Source organism: Staurois parvus, unplaced genomic scaffold (assembly GCF_062004578.1).
Source record: "Staurois parvus isolate SC_StPar_1 unplaced genomic scaffold, SC_StPar_1.0 ptg000401l, whole genome shotgun sequence".
Classification (NCBI taxonomy): Eukaryota; Metazoa; Chordata; class Amphibia; order Anura; family Ranidae; genus Staurois; species Staurois parvus.
This window is the reverse complement of record NW_028318197.1, coordinates 494,428-512,847: the sequence shown is the minus strand read 5'-3', so window position 1 is coordinate 512,847 and position 18,420 is coordinate 494,428. Positions and strand designations below refer to the sequence as shown.

General features: G+C 43.1%; 1 protein-coding gene across 1 annotated transcript in view; it reads left to right on the top strand.

Moving 5' to 3' along the window:
- The first annotated feature begins 1,187 nt into the window (after positions 1 to 1,187).
- ACOXL (acyl-CoA oxidase like) overlaps positions 1,188 to 18,420 on the top strand; it is a 443,136-nt gene continuing 425,903 nt past the window's right edge. Inside the window, exon 1 of the mRNA XM_089686494.1 lies at positions 1,188 to 1,418. Within this exon, the coding sequence (XP_089542620.1) occupies positions 1,291 to 1,418 (128 nt within the window). The 5' untranslated portion in view covers positions 1,188 to 1,290. The remainder of the gene's footprint in view (positions 1,419 to 18,420) is intronic.

Genomic DNA, 18,420 nt, shown 5'->3' with positions numbered 1-18,420 from the left:
AGCGCTGCCTGCGTGTGAGGTGATCGAAGCGCTGCCCGTGCTTGAGGTGATCGAAGCGCTGCCCGTGCGTTAGGTGGTCGAAGCGCTGCCCGTGCGTTAGGTGGTCGAAGTGCTGCCCGTGCGTGAGGTGCTCGAAGCGCTGCCCGTGCTTGAGGTGATCGAAGCGCTGCCCGTGCTTGAGGTGATCGAAGCGCTGCCCGTGCGTTAGGTGGTCGAAGCGCTGCCCGTGCGTGAGGTGCTTGAAGCGCTGCCCCTGCGTGAGGTGCTCGAAGCGCTGCCTGTGCGTGAGGTGGTCGAAGCGCTGCATGAGAGTGAGGTGGTCAAAGCGCTGCCTGTGCGTGAGGTGGTCGAAGCGCTGCATGAGTGTGAGGTGGTCGAAGCGCTGCCTGTGCGTGAGGTGATCGAAGCGCTTCATGAGTGTGAGGTGATCGAAGCGCTGCCTGTGTGTGAGGTGATCGAAGCTCTGCATGAGTGTGAGGTGGTCGAACCGCTGCCTGTGTGTGAGGTGCTCAAAGCGCTGCATGAATGTGAGGTGATCGAAGCGCTGCCTGTGTGTGAGGTGGTCGAAGCTCTGCATGAGTGTGAGGTGGTCAAAGCGCTGCCTGTGTGTGAGGTGGTCGAAGCGCTGCATGAGTGTGAGGTGGTCGAAGCGCTGCCTGTGCATGAGGTGGTCGAAGCGCTGCATGTCTGTGAGGTGGTTGAAGCGCTGCATGAGTGTGAGGTGGTCGAAGCGCTGCCTGTGTGTGAGGTGGTTGAAGCGCTGCATGTAGCGGTGTAGTACAGAGCAGGAGCACACACATAGAGGGGACTAGTATGGGACTCCATAGGTCCTGCTGGTACAGGGGGAACATATAGGATGGGGAGTGTGCCAGGCAGGCCGGGGAACTGAAATGTAAATGAAGAGAAGGAATTTATTAGAAAAAAAGCCGCAAATACAAGTAAGTTCTATTATTATTATAAATATCTGTTTATGAAAACAACAGACTTTACACCCCATCGCCTATTCCCGGGTTACCCTGACCACACTTCACAGGCAGGGTTACTGAACTCCGCGAAGTTCCCATCGCTGGGCGCGCTCCCGGGAAGTGAAATGAATGGGCGCGGACTCTCATACGTGGACGCGCATGCCATCCTTTTCCTTCAACAAGCAGATCCGGGGTGTAGCGCGCCTTGGATCGAGAGCGCGCCTCTAGCACACAGATCTGAAAGCAGTGCAGAAGGAGCAACATATCCCCGGGAAGAGAGTCCGATCCTCATCCGATCTCCATCTCATCTCCTTTCTTCACCGCCATGGACAGAGGGGCCCCCGATCCAAGCATCACCCCGACTTCCCTGTCCCGATTCCTGGACGGAGACTTCTGGGGGATAAAGAATGAGCTGCGGAGGCAGATCGCCGGGAATCCCCTCTTCCAGCAGAGGTACTGACAGTACACCCACCCTGGAGGGGCCCCAGTACAACACTGTCAGCTATTCTGCAGGGACCCCCAGTACTCCAATTACAGGTATCTTGGAGGGGCCCCCAGTACAACACTGACAGCTATTCTGGAGGGGCCCCCAGTACTCCAATGACAGGTATCCAGGAAGGGCCCCCAGTATAACACTGACAGCTATCCTGGAGGGGCCCCAGTATAACACTGACAGCTATCCTGGAGGGGCCCCAGTACAACACTGACAACTATCCTGGAGGGGTCCCATTACTTCACTGACATCTGTCCTGGAGAGGTGCCAGTACAATATTGACAGCTATCCAAGTGGGGCCCCCAGTACAACATTGACAGGTATCCTGGAGGGGCCCCCAGTAATTTACTGACAAGTATCCTGGAGCCCCCCCCCCCCCCAGTACACCACTGACAGGTTTCTCGGAGGTGTCCCCAGTACTCCACTGACAGTTTTCCTGGAGAGGTCCCCAGTACTCCACTGACAGATTTCCTGGAGGGGCTCCCAGTACTACACTGACAGGTTTCCTGGAGGGGCCCCCAGTACTCCACTGTCAGGTTTCCTGGAGGGGCCCCAATACACAATCAAGGGGCCCCAGTACTCCAGTGACAGTTGTAGATCAGTGGCAGTGCTGAGTCTGCACACAGCTGTGATCTGTCATCCCTGGAGGCTGTATGGGAGGACTCTGGTCTTCATATGACATCTGCAGCCTGCAGGTCCCCCTCCAGGAATACTTATCTCTGTGTACACGGCAATATTACTTCATTCCAGATCGCTGGTAGAGGGAGGGGATCTGTAGATCCATGGTGACATGATGGAGGACATTTAATCAGACACGTGTGACACACTCCTGCCAGAGCAGACGTAGGTAGATGCCTTGTGCCAACGTCATGAAATTTCAGCCACATTTAAAGCAATATTACACCCAAAAGCAAACATTTATTATGTTGCAATTTATCAATTCTTAAATGTAAAAGCTGCATTAGTTTTCACTTTTGGGTTTCCTTTTTTCTATTTTCATCTTGTGATTCAACCAGTAAGTCTGTTGTTTTTCAAAAGAACAAGCACCCTTGCAGATGTAGCAGTTATAGGGGTGAGAGTATTCTTTTACTACTGGCAGGGGTGTTTACAGTGATCAGCTTTTATTTATGTAAAACTTTTATCCTAATAGGAACAAAACTGTTACTGTACCTGATTATAAAGTGTGAAATATATAACATTTTTGGTTTAATACCATCTAATTGATAGTATGGATGTCTGCTACCAGTGTACGTAGTTGTTTGTGGTCATTTTCAAGTACTTGAACATGGTACTGATGTATGAACATCAGATTCCAGAGAGAAAAATTCTGCATAAAAGACAAGGGCGGGCAGTATAGGAAATGTGCGTATTTATTTATTTCAGGTACTTATATAGCGCCGTCAATTTACGCAGCACTTTACATATATATTGTACATTCACATCAGTCTCTAACCCTCAAGGGGTGTACAATCTAAGGTCCCTAACTCACATTCATACATACACATACTAGAGACAATTTAGACAGGAGCTAATACACCTACTAGCATGTCTTTGGAGTGTGGGAGGAAACCGGAGTACCCGGAGGAAACCCACGCAGGCACAGGGAGAACATGCAAACTCCAGGCAGGTGGTGCCGTGGTTGGGATTTGAACCTGCGACCCTAGTACTGCCAGGCGGAAGTGCTAACCATTTAGCTACTGTGCTGCCCAGTATTTGTATGTTTTTGCGTATATAGAAATGTAAAAATTCTTTTAGCTTTTCTTGGGATGTGTCATATGCATATAAATGTGTAAATTACAGTCCAGCCACACAGTTTTCTGTATTTTTTTTTAGTGATCCATATGCAGCTCAAGTTGAGGCACTTGTATGCACAGGCCCATTAACCACTTGCCGCCTGCTAACAGTACAGAGCAGAGTTCTGAGTTTATAAACACACGGAACAGCGCTCTGGCTGTTTCTTCTCTCTGAAATCAACTCTGAGTTCAGGGAGAAAAAGCAGCCAGACCTGTGAGTAAAAGCAGCACACATTACACTTGCATACACTTTCTAGGCACACAGTTAAAGTACTATAGGCATTTTATTCCATTTTGGATAGAGTAAGGGAGGGTTATAACCCCTGTCAGTTTTTTTCGCCATTTGTGCCCCATTGTGGAGATTTCTCTTCACTTCCTGTTCCATAGCCAAAACAGGAAGTGAAAGGAAATCCCTGCAAATTAAGGGAATTCCTTGGGGACCCCCAGGTTCTCAGAACTAATGTCCCCATGGGAAAATTTCCCCTTTATTACTTTTCTGGGGACAACCCAAAATTTGGAATGTTCTTTTACTTTCCCTTTCAATGTTAAATGTAAACAAGAGAAATAGGGATGAGGATTCTCCCTACTGGGGGCACAGACAGCAATAAAAACCTAATAGGTGTTCTAATCCTTCTGCACTCTATCCAAAAGGAAAGAAAACTCTTTGCCTTTAGTTATACTTTAATCCTTGATTGCTCTCTTGATAACCCCTGTCACCCAGCCTGTGTCATTAGTACAGTGTATAGTATTATCAGTGTTTACTGTATTAGTGTTACTAGGGACGTCAGTGTCAGTTGGTGTCCCTCCCAGCCAGTGTCAGTTAGCGCCAGATTGGCCGCCACATTGTCAAAGTCTCACGATAAGTCACTTATCACCGCCATTATCAGTACAGTGTCTATAAATTCCAGTATATATACACCATAGCTTGTAGATACTATAACTTCCACACAAACCAATTATTATACAGTTATTGGAATGTTTCTGTGCCAGAGACATGTAGCAGAATACATTTAGGCCTACATTTATGAAGAATTTTTTTATTAGATGTTTTATAACAAAAAGTAGAAAATGCCATTTATTTTTCAAACTTTTCTGTCTTTTTTTCCTTTATATATTAAAAAATAAAAAACCCAGTGGTAATCAAATACCACCAAAATAAAGCTCTATTTGTGTGAAAAAAAATTACATACATTTCGTTTGGATACAGTGTTGCATGACAGCGCAATTACCAGTTAAAGTAGCGCAGTGCTGAATAGCAAAAAAATGCCCCGGTTATGAAGGGGGTAAAACCTAGAGGTGAAGTGGTTAAAATGGGGTGCATTTAGATCGGTAAATAAAAAAGCCTGAATGCCTAAAAATGTGGCATCTTTAGCAATTTATGTGCAAGAGGCCTTACCGTACAGCACTATTTTTATGACAAATTTATAAAGAAATACCGCCAAATTGGTGATAAGGCAAGTGGAGGTAAATAAGATCTCTACTTCCACCTCAGAGTAATTGCTTCACATCTTTTAGGGAGCATTCACATTTGAGCTGAGCATCTTTTAGTTTAGTTTTTATAGGCTTTTCTGAGCATTTGTACAGCTTTTTTGCTTTAACATTACTTATTTTAAATATTTTTAGTCAACAGAGTTACTAGGGAGGAAAAAAAAATGTCCGTCGGGTGTTTTTTTTTCTGGAGTTCCCATTGAATGCTACTGGGGCCAAAACGTGTGAATCTTGTAGCTCAGAGGAAGCTTGTGTATTTTTTTTGAAGTACAAGCTTCAAGTGACATTGCGCTCAGGAGTGAATGGCACAACTGAAAACCTTGGGATTCTAGATGTTAAAGCGGAGTTCCACTCACTCTGTAAAAAAATAAAAGTCAGCAGCTACAAAAACTGTAGCTGCTGACTTTTAAAAAACAGCCACTCACCTGTCCCACGGTCCCGTGTTGCCCCTGCCGCAGCCTGTTTCACCAGCTGTCCTGTATTCCAGGTGCCGGTATCTTCACTGTGGGCACCCGGCTGTGACAGCTTGTGGCTTCACAGCCAGGTGCCCACTGCACATGCGCGAGTAGCGTTGCGCTTCCTGAATGGACCCATCATCTTCTGGGACCTGTCACGTGTCCCACAAGACTTCGGGGAGGGATGGTAGGAGGACAACTTCCGTTTCCGATCGCCTAGGCAATCGCAGTGGAACTGGGAGCGGGTACCTGTCAAATTCCCTCCCCGCTCCCCAAAGGTGCCAATCCTTAATGGGGAGCGGGAGACCAATCTTTAAAGCGGAACTTCCCCTTTTGGGTGGAACTCCGCTTTAAGTGATTTGGAGCTTCAAACACTCAGGTGTGAATAGAACCTGAGACACTTCTGAAACAAAATTTGTCTGTGGCCCATTCCCATCATATGAACTGAGCTGGGTAGAACTGCCCAATGCAGTTCTATCATATCAACAAGGCAATTTGCTTTGAGTCCTTTGCATTTAGTTTACATTACTGTGTTGCCGTGTTGTATGCTGAAAAAAACGTGGAACATGCTCTCCAACACATCACAATATACTGTGGTGCATAGAGGAGAAAGAAATGTCATTTTCTGACATTTCAATAAAGTTGGAAAAAAATAGTAAACAGTGCAATGCATCTATACCAGCGACTGTCGTACTTCACGGCCTCTGGTGTGAACAAGCCCCTTATGTTGGCCATACACTTTTCAATATTTGACTGATTTATTTTCCAGTCGATCTCTACTGATAGAAATAATAACTTTATAATTGACAACCCATCCGTTCAATGTGTGACACACAGGGGAATGGAGTTCAATCAATAATTATAATACAATCTTAAAGTAATACTATAGGCAAAACTTTTTTTTTTTTTAATTTTGAATAGAGCAAGGGAGGTTATTACCCCTGTCAGATTTTTTTCTACCATCTTTGTCCCATTGGGGAGATTCCCCTTCACTTCCTGTCCCATAGCCAAAGCAGGAAGTGAGCGGAAATCCCAGAAAATTAGGGGAATTGCTTGGACCCCTAAGTCACTAGAACTAGTGTCCCCATTGGAAGATTTCCCCTCTATTACTTTTCTAGGGACAACCACAAATTTGGGATTTTCTTTTACTTTCACCTTTGAAGGTAATGATAAACAGGACAAATAGAGAGGGTGAATTTTCTTATCAGGGGCACAAACAGCAATAAAAACTGACAGAGGTTCTAATCCATCTCCACTCTATCTGAAACAAAAAAAAGTTTTGCCTTTAGTTATTCTTTAAGATCATACGTTATCAATCATATCTCTGTTTCCACCACATAATCTCATAATCTGATCAATCCAATTTGATTGTATTCGTCTCAGTTCTGTCAATCAGTGCAAAATGATCAATATCATTTATCATAGCTACCCTGTACAATCTGAATCGGATCTAAATTGATTGGAAGGGAAATTGTAGCTATTCAATTGTTTGACTGAATCACACATTGATCAGATAAATAAAACTGATGTGTGTATGGTCACCATTAAGGCCCCCTTCACACAGGCGGTCCAACCAGTTCACCTGTCAGTTTTTCAGGCAGACCTGTTCAGAAGCTCCATGTTAGCCTATGAGCAGTTGGGTGTAAACAAACTTGTGTCCGTTTACATCTGATTACCTGAGTCCATCCAGATCTGTGAAAAGTAATGGAAAAGGCCTGCATCCTTTCCTGTATTTTTGGGCCTAAAATCTCATGCACACAGGACGTTTTAAAGAATGTTCCTCCTCTTGGCAGCAGCGTTTTGACAGAAAAAATGCCTAAAACATAAGTGTCTAATGCTTTTTCAAGGGTTAGGTGTGTTTACAGGCAGCAAATGGGTGTTAATTCATTTCATAATAATTTATTCTGGCTATTGAAATGAATCAACGCTCAATCGCTTAACGCGCCTAGTGTTTTTTTTTTTTAATTTAGTCATTTATTAAATTTTTCATGTTAATACAAAAACCCAGAAAGGGAAATAATTCTCATACGAATAAACATTTATAACATTTCTACCTTTCCCTTACTAAAAACTCTTTTCTTTCCCATCCCACTATTCCCCCTTCCCACCCCTCATCCCCCCTCCTCCCCCTCTGCAGACTCTAACCCATTCTAATCTCTTGAGGCTTGTTAATTTCTTTGCTAACATCCTAGTTCATATTTTCCTATATTTCTCTTTCAATCCTGCTCTTTCCCACTTTTCCCATCTCCTAAAATAAACTCTCATCCTATCTTCCTGCATATGGTATGATTTTTCCATTCTACCTATCTGGTTTACTCTATTAATCCAGTCTTCCTCCTTCGGTACCTCAGCTTTCCGCCAAAACTTGGGTATCAACCCTTTCGCCGCATTCAAGAAGTACCAGATACCTGAATCTTTATATTTATTTACAGATGTCTCCACATTGTGTAGGAGGCACGTCGTTGGGTCTAACCCTATGTCAATTTCAGTTATTTCTTTAATCAATTTGACTATTAACTTCCAAAAAACCTGGATTTTCGGACATTCCCACCATATGTGAAACATCGTGCCCATCTCTCCACATCCTCTCCAACACATATTTAAATTTTCCCCATTCATCTTGTGCTCTACACTTGGTGTAATGTGCCATCGTGTGACACACTTATAATTAACCTCAACCTCTCTCATACTAACATTATCGTGTATCAATCTAAACATCTTTCTCTGTCTATCTTCATCAAACCCAACTCCCATATCCCTTTCCCATTTTGTGATAAAAATTAACTTTGTGTTTGTGTCTAATTCTGTGAGTATTCTATACACTTTAGAAATACCGTGCTTCCCATCCCTACGTGTCTCTAACAACCTTTCAAACATATTCCACTCCTGTTTTATTCTCAGGGGTTTCGGTAGATTTCCAATAAAACATTTCAATTGATGATATTTCCACTCGTCTATTCTAATAAAAATATCTCCCTTCTTCTCTATTAAATCTTTAAGTGGTCTCAATTCCCCCTCCACCAAAACATCTCTCAGTTGGGTGTCCTCCTTTCTAAACCATCTCCCTGATATCTTATTCTTTCCCGGGGGAAAGTACTCAGTATTTGTGAGAGGCATTAATATAGAGTTAAATTCCCATTTCATATTTTTGTGTAAATTGTCCCATACCCTAAAAACATTTAAAGTATAGGTACTTGTGCTTTCTTTAATTCCCCTGAACTGTGGTGGAACCCATATCATCTGACTCAGTCTAATGCCACTAAGATCATTTTCAATTGTTACCCAACTTTTCCCCTTATAGTTAAATGTCCAGTCATATATTCTAGCTAAAACCACTGCTTTATAATATCTCTTGACATCTGGGAGACCCAATCCCCCTTTCTCTTTAGTCCTACTCAAAGTTTCATATGCTATTCTAGGTTTTTTATTCTTCCATATGTATCTTGTTAACATTTTTTTCATTATCTTAAAGAAGGCTTCTGGAATTTTAATTGGTACCATTTGAAATCTATATAGTATTTTAGGCATAATTACCATTTTGACTAGGTTTATACGTCCTATCCAAGATGGATTTCCTCCTTCTAGTCTTTTTAAGTCTTCCCTGATCTCATTTATCAAAGAGATATAGTTTAATCTATACAAATGCTTAGATGAGGCAGTGAGTTTTATCCCTAAGTATTTTATTTCTTTTTCTTTCCATATAAAGGGGAAATCTTTTTGTAATTTTTCTTTTTCACTCTTTGGTATATTAATATTCAGGATCTCTGTTTTCGATGGATTAATTTTTAAATTTGATAGTTCACCGTACTCTTTCAGAATCTTCATTATATTGGGGAGAGTTATTCGGGGATTCCCCACATAGAACAGTAAGTCGTCTGCAAAAGCCGCTACTCTATGTTCTATGGATTCTATCTGAATTCCCTTTATCGATCCACTATTTCTTATTATTGACAGCAGGGGTTCGAGTGATAATACATATAGCAGAGGGGACAGTGGGCAGCCTTGTCTTGTACCATTAGACATTCCAATGGGTTCTGATCTCTCCCCATTTACCGTGATGATTGCAGTAGGCTCTCTATATAATTTACTTATCCATTCCCGCATTCTATCACCTATCCCCAGCGCTTTTAAGTTGTCCATCATAAAGCCCCAGTCCACTCTATCAAATGCCTTTTCTGCATCGATTGACAAGAGCACCACCGGGGCTTTCCCTTTTCTACTTTTCTGAATAAGCATCAGGGTTCTCAAGCCGTTATCTCTACCTTCTCTCCCCGGTACAAAGCCCACCTGGTCTCCGTGGATCCATTCAGGCATCAGATCCCTCAACCTGTTTGCTAACACCTTTGCATACAGTTTAGTGTCAGTATTCAATAATGAGATAGGTCTATAGCTGGAGCACTGAGATGGATCCTTTCCCTCCTTGTGAATAAGTACCACATGGGCCTGTAGGGATTCTCTCCTCACTTCCATCTCACCTCCTAGAGCATTCATATATTTCTCCAACTTGGGTAACAGTACTTTACTAAATTTCTTATAATACTTAACTGTATAGCCATCCGGGCCTGGGCTTTTTCCTCCCCCTGTGCTTTTTAATGCTATTTTAATTTCTTCCTGGGAAATTTCTGCGTCTAGGAAGTTCAGCTGTGCTTCACTTAGTTTTGGTAATCCCGCATTTTTTAAGTATGTCATCTTTTTTTCATTAATTCCCTCTTGAGCTTCTTTTAGGGGGGCTTGGGGGCTAATATTATATAACTTTTTGTAATACTCCGTAAACACTTTAATAATCTCTTTATTTGAATGGACCAACTGCCCCTTTGAACTTTTTATCTTTTCTATATAGTTCCTATTTTTCTTTTTATTCAAAGCTCTCATTAGATATCTTCCTGGTCTGTCTCCCCATCTATATCTCTCATTCAAAACCCTGTTGTATACTCTTCTCTTCTCCTCATCCATCAACCTCTCTAGCTCATCTTTTTTATCCAGTAACTTCTGTCTCGTATCTTTTGTTATTTTCTTCTTATGGATCTGCTCCAAGTCCGATATTTCTTTTAATAGCCCACTGACCCTCTCTCTTCTCTCCTTTTTCTTCCTTGCTCCTGTCGCAATCAGGATTCCTCTTATGAATACCTTATGGCTTTCCCAGACTGTAGCTATCGATACTTCCTCTGTTTCGTTCTCCTTAAAGTATGCCTTAATCTCTTTCTCAATTTTCTGAACTACATCCTCATCCAGAAGAAGAGCCTCATTTAATCTCCACCCCAATCCTCCAGACCACCTTCTTCCCCATCCCATTTTCATTACGACCGGAGCATGATCCGAGAACGTCCTTGTCTCTATGTCAATTTTAACCAGATGATCTATAAGTTGGTGGTCTATTAAGATGTAATCTAATCTCGAGTATATCTCGTGTGCATTAGAGAAGAAAGTATAGTCTCTGTCTTTCATATGCGTTATTCTCCAGGTGTCCACTAGTTGATATTCATGCATCACTTTTTTCAAAGCTCTCAGAGATCTACTCCCCTCTCTTTGCACAGAAGAGGTATTATCCTTTTGTGGGTCCATACAGAAATTTAGGTCTCCAGCTACTATCAAACGCCCTTTTTTAAATTCCATTAATTTTTTCAACAGGCCCTTCATATACATCTCCGGGTTTTTATTAGGGCAGTATATATTGGCTAAAGTGCACTCAATCCCCTGAAGTCTACCCTTTAAGAATAAAAACCTCCCCTCCGGGTCGGTTCTTCTATCCTCCAGCTCAAATCTCATATTCTTTGCCAGACCTATTGCAACCCCTTTTGCTCTTTTAATTGGAGAATCTGCATAGTACCATATTGGGTAGTGTTTGGATTTCAATTTCACATTTGCCTCTATCTCAAAATGCGTCTCCTGTAAAAATACCACTGACGTCGCCCTATGATGTAACTCATTAAACAACCTAAATCTCTTCCCTGGACAACTCAGCCCGTTCACATTATACGTTATAAACTGTATTTCTTCCATCATTCCCAATTAACTCCATCTCTCTTCCAGATTGCCTCTTCCTCTTTATCCCTTCTGTCCTGCAGAGTATTAACCCAATACCTCCTCCCCTCCCTCCCACCCAAATCCCGTCTCTTCCCCCCTCCCTCCCAGACCACCCCCCCGCCCCACCCCCCCACCCCACCCCCTTTTAGGCCTTCTACCTGCCTTTCAATCATTTGTGGTGAAGATACCACCTTTGATTTTTTGTTTAAACCTTGGGGTTGAACTCCTCCCATGTACGACTTACCCACCCTCCAACCACCACCAATTCCCTCGCTTCCTTAAAAATTTTTTAACCTTAACGGGACACTTTGGGGAGAAAGTTAGGGGACAAGAGAAAAAAAAAAAAAAAAAAAAAAAAAAAATACTCACTCTATCCCAACTAACTCCTCACTACCTCCCCCCTACCTACTTCCTGCCATACTTCTTTTCCCCCAATACCTATTTCAATCTCTGTTTCCCACCCACTAATCCTCATTCTCTGCAATTCCAGTCTGTCACAGAAGTCTCTTAAGTCCTCGGGAAATCTCATGTATGCTGTAACACCGTTCTTCCATCCGATCAGACACTCTGGGTTACCCCATCTATAATGGACATTTCTTGCTCTCATCTGCTCTAACAGGGGCCTCAATGCTCTTCTTCTCCACAAAGTCTCGTACGATAGATCCGCAAAAATCTGGATATTTATATCTCCATAATTAATAGAAGTTCTTCCTTTAATCCTTCTCCAAATCTCTTGCTTATCTCCATGATTTTGCAGCTGAACAATCAAATCTCTTGATTTTTCCTTCCCGATACCTTGTTGGGGCTTTCCTGATCTAAAGACTCCATCCAGTTTAATTACCTCTGTTTCAGGTCTATCCATAATATAGTTTAACATTTTACAGACTTTTTCTTGCAGTTCTCCCCCTTTCAGGATATCAGGGAATCCTCTTATCCTCAAGTTGTTTCTCCTAGACCTGTTCTCATGTACTTCTATTTTATACTGCAGTTGTTTTTGCATATTCCTCATCAAAGCGGACCTTTTTCCTAAGTCTGAAATGATATGGGTATGTTTGTTGATATTTCCCTCTATTTCTTCCGTTCTCTTTAGCAGATGCCCTAGATCCTGACGTATATTTGTCATTTCTTGCTTAATAGTTTTTTCCAAGTCCTTGAACATTACAGTCATCTCTCTTTTGTTCGGCACTTGCAAATCTTTTTCAAGATCTTTCCTCGCTAAGTTTTCTGTCCATTGTTGGCTACTACTATCCAGACCTATTGACAATCTGGGGCTATTCTTCAAGGTAGTTTCCATTTCCCCCTTTTCATTTCCACTATAGGCCCTTTCTGGAGTCGCATTACCCTGGGAAGTAAATTTTTTAATTGAGCCCGTCTGTGACCCTTTAAGCCCACTTCCTTTAGCGCTTTTATTCTTCATATCTTCTGCACTTAGTATAGCTCTTAAAACAGCAGGAGGCTTTAGGCAGTATATTGGGGTATTAATATTAAACAGTCTCTGCCACTTTAACACTTCATTTTCTTATTTCTTTTCCCAGGTCTCTTCTGTAGCCACTTAGTAATTTCTCTTTCCCTTTTCAATTCTGTTTTCACTTTTCCAATCCCCTGGGAATCCCCTTTCTCTCTTTGTTGGTGGTTAGCAGTCCTTCCCACAGTTCAACACAGTTACACAATTATATGTGGGATCATACATATGGACTCACCCTCCTTCACTTGTTCCCTCACCCAGTGAGTCGACTCAGATCTTCAGCCGTCCACTCACCGCACTCATCCAATGTCTCTGGGGGATTCCTGCAGGGTCTTCTGTAGATTTATGTGCTCTGTCGCCTTCCACTCCTGTGCTGCTGATGATTTTATAGATTTACAGCCGGCATCTCTGTTCTCCTGTCAGGGAGCCGGCGTTTGTCAGGGAACCGGCCGGCGCCTCCGCTTCCCAGTGCGGCCCCGCGGCCAGCCAGCGTGGTCACGCCGCTCCGCTCCGTCTCCCCGGCAACCCGACAGCTGGTCCCAGGTCTCCGCGACACAAACACCGCCCGGAGCTCCGCATCCGCACCCGCCGTCCTCTCCCCTCAGCACGCCGGCACCCCCTCCCCCTGGGGACCTCCTCGCTCAGGTAGGGCTTCGGGCATTAAAGTGCTCTCGTGGTGGTGGTCTCCTCGCGGGTTATCGGAGAGCACTCACATCGTGCTCTCCGACGCCGCCATGTTTAGGCTCCTCCCCCAGCTGACCCCCAGAAGGGTTTATTGAACCAACCCCAGGCAATAGCCAGCAACGCGCCTAGTGTTAACAGGCATTTAAGAGCGTTTACACGCGTCATTTTTTTCTGCCAAAACACTGCTGCTCCTTAACGCACTGGCCCTGGGGTTTTTTTTTCCTGTTAGTAAATGATACTGCTAATAAAAGCTTCTAAAAATCTATGTGTGCATGGACACATAGGATAACATGGAGGGTCATTTTGAAGCAGTAAAAAAAAAAAACAAAAAAAAAAAAAAAACCTGACTCCCCTACAAGTGGCTGAAAAAACTCCCTGTGTGCATGAGGTCTAATAGTCAGGGATTGGAGGTAGTCTGATGTAAAGTGACGCAGGTCCATTTACATTTGTTGGTCCGTAGATATAACATGGGTCTAGCCACTTCAAGACCACAATACGTACATATACATTGCGGTTTTGAAGTGGTTTACCAGGGTTATGGCTACAGCAGTATGCCATAACCCTGGCATTATAAATTTTCTGCAGCCACTGCTCTTTCTCATAAAAGTGATCCGAGTGGCTTATTGGCCACTGGATCGCTTTTAGAAGCAGCGAGGGAGGCCAAACCCCCCTCCCCCATTGCTTTCCGGTGGTTCTTGGGCTTATCTGTCTCATTGGGTATCCCGAGAACTGATCAGGCAGTTGTGGCAGCTGGCAATAGAGGAGCATCAGATCAATGTTTTTTTTTTTAGATCTAATGCTTTCAAGGGTAGAGGAGAGATGTGGGGTCTTATACACCCCGGATCTCTCCATAAAGAGGACCTGTCATGCTTGTTATCACAAGGTTTGTTTACATTTCTTGTGATAGCAATAAAAGTGATAAAGAAAAATTAAAGCAACACTGTAAAAATAAAAAAAATTAATAAAATAAGTTGAAAAAAAAAAGTGAAAGTGCCCCCGTCCTCCAGTGCTCACGCGCAATGCGAACGCATGCGTAGGTCACGCTTACATATGTAAATGGTGTTCACGCCACACATGTGAGATATTGCTGCGAACATTATAGCAAGAGCTCTAGACCTCTTCTGTAAATCTAAACTGGTAACCTGTAAAAATGTTTAAAGTGTTGCCTATGGAGATTTTTAAGTACAAACATGCAAAATTTTAAAGCGTGATATGTTAGGTACTTTTTACTTGGTGTAAAATCATCTTTAATATTTTACCAAACAATTAGGTTATATATATATATTTTTTTTATTAAAGTGTATTTTTTAAAAACAATACAAAATTGCAGTGACCACTATTTTATGTTCTAGGGCCTTTGCTAAAAATGTAAATAAAGTAATTTTCTAGCACAAAATACTTAAGTTTACTTGTAAACAAAAGGTGTCAGAATTGGCCTGGTCTTAGGCTATGTTCACACTAGCCTTGTTAGCAAGCAGGAGACAGGAGTTTGGGAAGCGTTTTTACCGTTTCCCAAACGCCTGGGAAAAGTCTGCACATTGCAGCACATGGTGCTGTTCAAACGGGAGCGTTAGCGTCGCAGCAGAACGGGACGCCTCTGGTCCAGTCAGGAGGAGTTGAAGCCTCCTATTTAAGTCTATGGTGCCACTCTGCAAACGCCCGGTCGGTGTTTGCAGTGCGGTTGCGACGCGTTTGCGGGGCGTTTGCGGAGCGTGAACACCATTCAAACTTCATTATAGGTGTTTGTGGGGCATTTTTAACGCTTGGCAAACGCCTAGCAACTGCCGCTGAACCGCACATGCGACGTTTGCGGAGTGTTAAAAACGCTCCGCAAATGCCGGACCAACGCTTGTCAAACACTATAGGGGCGTTTGGCAACAGTTGGAAAAACAGTCAAGTGTGAACGAGCCCTAAAAGTGACTAGAAAACTCTGGATTTTAAATGCAGCATAAAATGGAAGGGATGTGGGTGTCATAACAGTGACATCTGTTTTGTTCTGATCCCATTCAGCAAGCAATCTTTTTTACATTGTAAAAAAAATTGCAGTACTATAACAATTCAAAAGTGTAGTGTACCTACATATAAATATGGAAGCAATAATGTGCGACGGTATAAACAAACAATATAAAACTAAAAGTCCAACAGTGCTTTGATGAGTAATGTAAACTCTGAGGATGATGGTATAATGAACCACACATGTAGTCCCACTGGCCTCTATGAGCAGTCTTCACCCGGTGTTCCAAGACAATCACAAGTGTCACCTCCACCAACGGCTGAAATGAAGACTCACCAAAAGACGTTGCTGTCTAAATATAGGACAGCAATAAATGCCTGTATAATGATTCACTTGCAGGATGCGATCCTCCAATAAATCAGGAAACAATTTATATTTCACCAGATTGCAGTATATGCACTTTAATTATAAGGGGCCGCCAGACACTAGGAATGGTGGCATGACCTCCAGCAATAACAGCACAACCCAACGCCATTTTGCACGATAGTGCATTCTCAGGGGTTTCCACTATTTTTTTTTTCAGATCCCCCTACTGATCAGACTGGACAGCACCTATGTGTGGAAGGGGCCTTGGAACTAATATTTCATAATTTTCCATTACTGTCCCCATTTTCCCCAAACAGCTTCTCTGCCTGTAGAACTTTGCCTCTCCGCAAGAGAGGTGGCTGTGACAGTGCAGTCAAAGTTGTGAGAGATTCATATAACATTTAATATTTTTAACATTGCCCTGTATATCTCCTTCTCTCCTCCTTGCCTGTCTCCAGCACTGCACCCGGGAACTAGAAGGGAGGGGAGAGGCTTTGCAGTGTAATGAGCACCGATTGGGTGCTCATTAGGAAAGGGGAGTGTCAGGCTTATTCTTTGTTCCTTTTGCTGCCAAAGTCGTCTTTGTGTTTTTTGCACACAATTAAAAAATACTTTAAGGCCTGAAGATTACACAAAACTCCAAAACATTATATATTTTCTGAAATCAGAGATCCTGGAGAATAAAATAGTGGTAGGTCCAATTTTTTATGTCACACTATATTATCACAAAGGTCTAGGAAATGCAAACTTTCAGTAAAAAATACACTTGAATTAATTTTAGGGCACAAAAAGCAATAAATGATCCAATTTTTTTGGTAAAATATAGAAGACGAGGTTGCATCGAGTAAATAGATATCCAACATATCAAACCTTAAATTTACGCACGCTTACAAACTTTAGTACCCTAGATTTTCTATAGGTGACTCTAATTTTAGAGTTATGGAGGAGGTCTGGTGCTAAAATTATTGCTCTCATTCTGGTGTGATATGCAACATGTGTATCGCAATTGTCGTTTTCATGTGTAGGCGCCTCAGCGTGTACTTTTATGTTTGTACGTGCGTACATATGTGGAGGTCCTTGAAAAATTTTGGGGGGGTTATATGCTTGGGTATAACTTTCATTTTTTAAAAAATAAAACAAACGTTTTTTTTTTTTACTTAACTTTTTATCACAAAAAGTCCCCTATGTGATGATTTGTAGTGACAAGTTCTCTTTTTTTGAGACATCGAGGGTCTAAAAAACACTGCATGCCTCCCCTGTGCTCCACTGAATGTAATGCAGTGCTCGTCACACTGCATTACATTCTCTCCTGACCTTGATGGCTAGGTATCTGTCAACTGGGACCGGGAAGTGACTTCACATCACTTCCGGGTCAGGACAAGAAGGGGAGCGCATGTGTTCACTCTCCTCCCTCCCCTATACCCACCAGCAGCCACTGACTGGTCCCGGGCACGTAGATGGGCAAGCGGAGCCCGGGACATTTAGCAGGCAGGGGGGCGCAGGTTGGCACTGTGGGCTGTGTGGAAGCAATCAGGTGGGCAGTGCTGCTGCCTGAATGCTTCCACCTGACAGGTGAGCCCTGCTGCTTGCCCGCAGCAGGGCTAAAGGTGAAAAAAAACAACCTGCTCGACGCCCGGAACTACATGTCCCAGACGTCGGGTGATATGAATTGCACATCCCTGCATACAGTGCCGGGACAAGGTCATCCAACACCCAGGAAAAATATGCCAAACTGTGACTACCCAACCCCATGATGTGCAAGCATAGGGGATCTTATGCCCAGCAGTCAAAATCACTGCTCCTGTAACAGAAGGAAGGTGCCCCAATCATTTTAGAAAACCGCTGTGCCTAGGGCAGCCGTCCCTTCGGCCCACCCCTTGTCCCAGCCATGCATGTAAATAGCCAGTTTGCCAGTGGGGGAGGAAATCAACAAGGGTTTTCAGGGATCACCTAAAAGGGGACAGAGTAGGAGATAAGTCGGACAGATTGGGGCAGGGAGTTCCATAGGATGGGAGAGGCTTTGGAGAAGTCCTGGAGACGAGCATTGCAGGAGGTGACAAGGGAGTTAGAAAGCATGAGGTCTTGGGAGGAACAAAGAGAACGATTTGGTTGGTATTTTGAGACCAGGTTAGTGATGTAGTTGGGGGCCAAGTTGTGGATGGCTTTGTAGGTTACTGTTAGTATTTTGAATTTAATTTGTTGGGCGAGCAGAAGTCAATGGAGGGATTGGCAGAGAGGGGTAGCAGACACTGAACGGTTGGTAAGGTGGATGAGTCTGGCAGCAGCATTCATTATGGACTGGAGGGGGGATAGCCTACGTAGAGTTAATGGAATGAGGAGGGAGTTGCAGTAGTCGAGGCGAGAGATAACCAGGGAGTGAATTGGGAGCTTTGTGGGGTCATTGGTTATCAAGGGAAATATCTTGGAGATTTTAAAAACCCTTTTTGTGCCAGTCAATGTTTGTAATTCAAAATTAAAGTCCACATAAATTACTCTTCCGTGTCCAACTTGCACCTCCACATAAATCCAGATAAGGTGTGCACCTCAAACAAATGAAAAACTAAAATAGTGCATTACCTTCAATAACAACTGGTATATACTTTACCAAACAATAAGTATATACTTGACAAAAATAAGTGCAAAATAAATTGAAATAAGATTCAAATCGTGAGCAACACATGAATCGTGAAATCACTCCGTGTACACCATAAATGAATAAAGAAATGTGAACAA